The 5,818-nt window shown below is 44.8% G+C and overlaps 1 protein-coding gene across 1 annotated transcript in view; it reads right to left on the reverse strand.

Annotated features, from left to right (window-relative positions):
- LOC111956848 (neuropilin-1a) overlaps positions 1-5,818 on the reverse strand; it is an 85,122-nt gene that overhangs the window by 21,554 nt on the left and 57,750 nt on the right. The window contains 2 exon segments of the mRNA XM_070436522.1: positions 959-1,103; positions 1,605-1,760. Coding sequence (XP_070292623.1) covers positions 959-1,103; positions 1,605-1,760 — 301 coding nt within the window.

The following is a 5,818-nucleotide window of genomic DNA, read 5'->3' on the forward strand; positions in this document are numbered from 1 at the left end:
TAAAAGTGCATGGAAAACGGCAAAAAGGCAAGTTGAGTCACCGTACACCAGTAGTTTACGATATACTCAAGCACAGCATTTGGTTCTTCCCAGAAATCCATCCTCTCTTATTTCACAGCAGGAGAACATTATAAATATGGTATTACTCTGTTCCTCACTGCAGGCTAGTGTTTGTGTTGTGTGTGTGTGTGTATGTGTGTATGTGTGTATGTGTGTGTGTGTGTGCTGTGTGCGGTGTGTGTGTGTGTGTGTGTGTGTGGTGTGTGTGTGTTGTGTGTGTGTGTGTGATGTTGTGTGTGTGGTGTGTGCTGCCTGTGTGTGCGTGGTGTGTGGTGTGTGGTATTGGTACAAGAGCGATGTAATAGAGCTTGAATGACACAGGGAGCGAAATAGACCGTCTGTCTCTGTCCTCCAGTATACTGCCTCTGTGAGTTCAGCCCAGCCACCTCGTATGAACACCACACATGAACACACACACACACAACACACACACACACACACACACACACACACACACACACACACCACACACACACACCACAACACCACACACACACACACACACACACACACACACACACCTACACACACACACAACACACACAAGACCATACACACACATATACTCACACACACTAGCTCTGCAGTTGAGGAACAGAGTAATACCATATTTATAATGTTCTCCTGCTGTGCTTCCCACAAAGACAAATCACAAGATAACTCACAAAGATCTCAGGACTGAGTGGATGTGTTGAAATGCATCCTATTCCCTATATGTGCACTACTTTTGGCCAGAAGCCCATGAGAACACAACCTCAGTCTGACTTCCCTCTTCTCTATTCTGTCCTCTCTCTCTCTCTCTCTCCTCTCTCTCTCTCTCTCTCTCTCCTCTCTCTCTCTCTTTATCTCTTCTCTCTCTCTCTCATGTGTGTGTGTGTGTGTGTGTGTGTGTGTGTACCTGAGGTCTTGCAGCCGTAAACCTCGAAGCGCATGCATATGCCTATCTCCCAGGACATGGGTCTGATGCGGACGTAGCGTGCCAGGGTCTGCTTGGGCAGGAACGACCTGGCCACATCTGTAGGGTTGTGGTTCCCCTGGAAAATCTGGAGGAGAAGATGAAGAAGATGACGAAGAAGATGATGATGAAGAAGATGATGATGATGATGAAGAAGAAGATGATTAAGAAGATGATGAAGAAGAAGAAAAGAGGAAGGAGATCATCTGATGTCCAGCAGAAACTTCTTCTGCTTTATTCCAGAAGAACAGAGACAAAATTGTTTACCTCAGTCACTGTTGTTAAATAGAAATGTCTGAATCAGTTCTGTAAAATAGGACAGATTTCCCTGGTGTTTTTTGTCCAGAGTACAGGATATCTGCCCTATTGTGAAATGTGTGGTTTTGATTTTCAAATCAGACTGAAGCCAGTCTTTCTATTACTCATGTATATAACCTCTCTAGATTTCTTCCTTCTAGGGAATTTGTCCTGGCCACTGTTCTCTTGCTTCTCCTTTACCTGCTCTTTGGGTTCTAGGCCGGGTGACAGTAAAGACCTTTATGACAATTTAAACAAAATGTTTAAAAATGATCTAATGAGTCAGTCTTACCTTCTGCTTTGAGCCCTCCTTTATTGTGACCCAGTCCTCTCCATTGGAGCTCACATCCACTTTGTAGGAGCGGACAAAGTACTCCTTCTTGGTTTCCTTGGAGATGGCGCCCTGTGTTCCCACGGCTGAGACAAAGCGGAGAAATCCCAGGTCCACCTGGCAACACAAACCAGAAACACCCAGTTAGCTTGAACCCTATTAGCTCATGCATTAGGCAAAACAGAGAGAAAGGACTGAAAGACCTGCACAGGGAATAGTGCTGCTACCCAAGGCTTTATTCCTGCATCCAAATCAACCAAAACATTTTGACTTCACAGAAGTCTTGCCACGTGCAAACAGAGAAAATAGCCAATTAGTTAATTGGTTGCAGGACAACTCTCAATGTCCTGCATGTGGATGAGCATCATATACAGTGGGCTTAAAGGCAGGAAGTTGCCAACTAACCTGCTAACCGTGTTAGAAAAGATCTGACAGAAGCCACTTCCAGCTACCTGTGGGGGGGCAGCTACTGACAGAGCCACTCATGATGTGGTCTGTTAAGTGGGTTGTCAGTGTTGACCATGTTAAAACACTCTGTATGAATGAACATAGAGGCTCTGCCTGCTTTCTGAGCAGGGCGAGGCCTGTTAGGCCGATTGTGGGGGACAGGACGGAACCGGTGGGAAGGCCATAATGCCTCTGACGGTGAAAACAGGAGCGTTGGCCCTTCCTCTGGGAGCAGGGGCAGGTCCACAGGAAGTGAGCTCCACCGCCTGGCCTGGCCAGCAGAGCAGAGAAAGAGAGACTCCATTGTCTGTCTGGGGAATTCCTGAGCTGCAGGGAGCAGCTGGTCTCTTTAGGCTGTGTCCCAAATGGGATGCAACCTATTTCCTATATAGTGCACTATTTTTGACCAGGGCCCTCTATATTGGGAATAAGGTGTCATTTGGGACGCACCCCTGGTCTCTCAAGGGCACAGGGAAATGGAAGGCAGGGCTGCCTGCTGGCCACCCTTCTGCTCTGGGCTTCATGTATTAAATATTTGTGTACTTTAAAGTAGGTGGAGCTCAGTATGGTTGGTTGCTCCATGATATTAGTGTGGGTGTGTTTGTTTCTGTGCTTTTGTCTTGAGTTGCTTTTTTTGCGTTATCGAAGTAGAGCATCTTTCTTTCAGAGAACCGTTAGAGAGAGTCTTTGAGATAATATTGATTTATAGCCTAAAAACCGGTGCAGCTCCATGCCTTCTACTTTAAGGGGGTTTAAATTATGATTTATGTTTTTGAGGTAGAGGTATTTTGAGGTTGATGAATTTTGTTATGATGAAGTATGCTATAGTACGTGGCCCACTCCGCAGCATGGTGCAGCTAGCCAGAGGCTATGTCACAAATGGCACCCTATTCCTTACAGTGCACTACTTTTGATAAGAGCTCCGGTCAAAAGTAGTGCGCTTTGTAGGGAACAGGGTGCCATCTGGGACATAGACAAGTAGTGCTTCATTAGTCTTACTTTAGCTGAATATAATGACTTACCTAATTCATGCATGTGTGCCATCAATACATACAATTCTATTATTGAGTCAACAGTTAACATTTTATTGATACTATTTCCAGGACACAATTTTTTATTTTAATGTCGCCTGGCAGTAATGTGTGCTTTAGGCTCCTTTATGACGAATCTTTGGCTGTATAGGTAGTATGCTGATTTAATTTGATCATCTTGGCTTTTATATTAAAGGGATATATCTAGGCCCCATGTCTATAGCAAGTTTCCTCCGGATGCCACAGGTATGGATGAAACTGCCAACCCATCACTGTGCGTAATTTATCCCCCAACTTGGCCGTTTTTGAATTACAATGAGATTGACATGTTATTGAAACCTGTGAGGTAAGCTTATGCAGGAAAGGTTTCCTTCCTCTCCAAAGACAAAGTATTTATAGAGGCGTACTGCTTGAGGAGAAACGTTTGTCTTGGGTCTGTGACGTTGGAAACCAGGAAAGGGCCGTACATCTGTGGAACACATTTGGGCCTGGCTGTTCTGTGAGTGAATGTTGTTAGCGGAAAGAGATGAAAAGGGAAAACAAAGGAGTCCTCAGAGACTGTTGGAGGAGTTCCCATCACCCTAAGAGACAACATGAAGGATGCGATATTTAGGTCCCATAATATGACCCAATGCCACTTGTCAGGAGAAACAAATCAGAATCATACTGGAAGATTTATTATAGACTGAGCGTGGCATTTTATTTAGGAACATTGGGCATCATGGTTGAAGACTGTAGAAGAATTCAATTATTCTGGTATGCTTTAGTCATTACCTAGTTATAAAACTGCAAATTATTCTCTCCGCACCATAGCTAAATGAGTAGAATTGGATGAAATGACATGTAAATTGCAAAWTCTTCTGGTATGGATGAGGGTACGCAGACCCACGAGCCACCACAGCCTCTCATGATGAGTTCCGTTTTTTTTGTGGCCTCCACTCCCGTCAAAGTTGCCCATCCCCGATGTAGAATATGTTAAACATGATCAAAAGCAACAACCCACATCTCAACTGACCTCACCATGAGTGCCTCTGTCACTTTAGAGAACCTTGTTCAGTGAAAGTGGTAACTATATTTCCCCTGCATGTGGTCAGAACCCTTTTCGTGTCCTGATCTTGTCCAGTCTAACCCCACAGTTATGACACAGCACTTTTGTGAGAAAACAAAGCGAGGTCTGACAAAGTGGGTCGCAGTAGTCAGTCACAGCAGCCTAGCGATGGTTACAAGCTCTTTCTCTCCTCGCCAGAAAAACACCAATATCCTGTTTTGAAGGATGTGCCAATGTTTTTGTTCAATCTCATTTAGTCACGGTCCGGCTGATGAATACAACCGTGTCTGCATCCCGTTGTTTTCTCCATTAAAGGCCTGAGCAGAGGGTTTTATTTTCAGCCACAGAGTGTCAACGCTGCCAAGTGTTGAGTAATTAGGAATATGGGAGAGTAATTAGCATCAGTCCTTTCATAGAGGAAGTCTGGCCAATAGGCTTGGCCGGCCGCTGCAGAGTTCATATCAGATAGAATAGGAAACGGCGGACAGAGTGTTCAGCTCAGAGGTTTCTATCATAATAAAGGGCTTTGGTTTGGTTGCGAGATCAACTTGAGACTGGGACTGAAGCAGAGCAACAAGGTCTTTCGTGCCAAAACAACCCAGGACACTGTCCACAACTCCTCTGTACTCAAGTGGACTCAAGCCCACCTTTGGCAAACAATCTCAGCATTTTTTAATTTATACAGATTCGTTGTCAGGCTATTTAATTACACTGCTGTGCATGATTCTCAATTGGATCACGAATACCAATGAGTACATGGATCAAATGTTAAAGTGGCTCAAGGAGTCTTAACAGCGTGGCTTGTGTGCTAGAAGGGGGTTGCCATGACTTTGTTGAAGGCGGAGGGGAAGATATAGAAACTCTAGGGGATTTACCAGGATAGGCTATAAGGAATGTACAGCTCTATGGTAACACTACAGCTTCACCATAGAGTGCCAGTTCCCAGGGGTCCTCTGTCACTCACATAGCCCACACAAACCCATGCAGAGTCACACACACCCACACACTACAGTAGCAAGTCCATCTGGGGCTTGACGTTCCCAGGGGTCCTCTGTCACTCACACAGCCCACACAAACCCATGCACACACCACACACACACCCCCCACACAAATCCATGGGGAGGCTATTTCTTCCTCTCTCAGAGAGTGCGGCAGTGAGGCCAAAACAGGACACTGTGGTGCCTTCCCATCCTTCACACTGTGTTACTGCATTATTCTGTGGTCATGTAATTATATACCCGGATTTACAGACTTCCCATGATTTGAAGCACAACACATTTGCAAAATGCTTTGGGGTCAAACTTTGGGGGAAGTCCATTTGATAAATATGTTTTTTCATATCAGTTCATATCAGTTATTGCATTTGGTTGTATTAAAATACATTATGTATTATTACTGGGATTCTGTAATAGTAATGCAATCTTGATGTACATGTTCCTGCTCAGTTCAGAGTTATTGGAGTGTGAGTTATTGGAGTGTGAGTTATTGGAGTGTGAGTTATTGGAGTGTGAGTTATTGGAGTGTGAGTTATTGGAGTGTGATTATACATCACAACCATCACACACACAACACACACACACAACACACACTACCGACACCCCCCCCCCCTCCCCGCCAATGGAATCACACACTTCTCAGGTTAGGGATCT

Source organism: Salvelinus sp. IW2-2015, linkage group LG32 (genome assembly GCF_002910315.2).
Source record: "Salvelinus sp. IW2-2015 linkage group LG32, ASM291031v2, whole genome shotgun sequence".
Lineage (NCBI taxonomy): Eukaryota > Metazoa > Chordata > Actinopteri > Salmoniformes > Salmonidae > Salvelinus > Salvelinus sp. IW2-2015.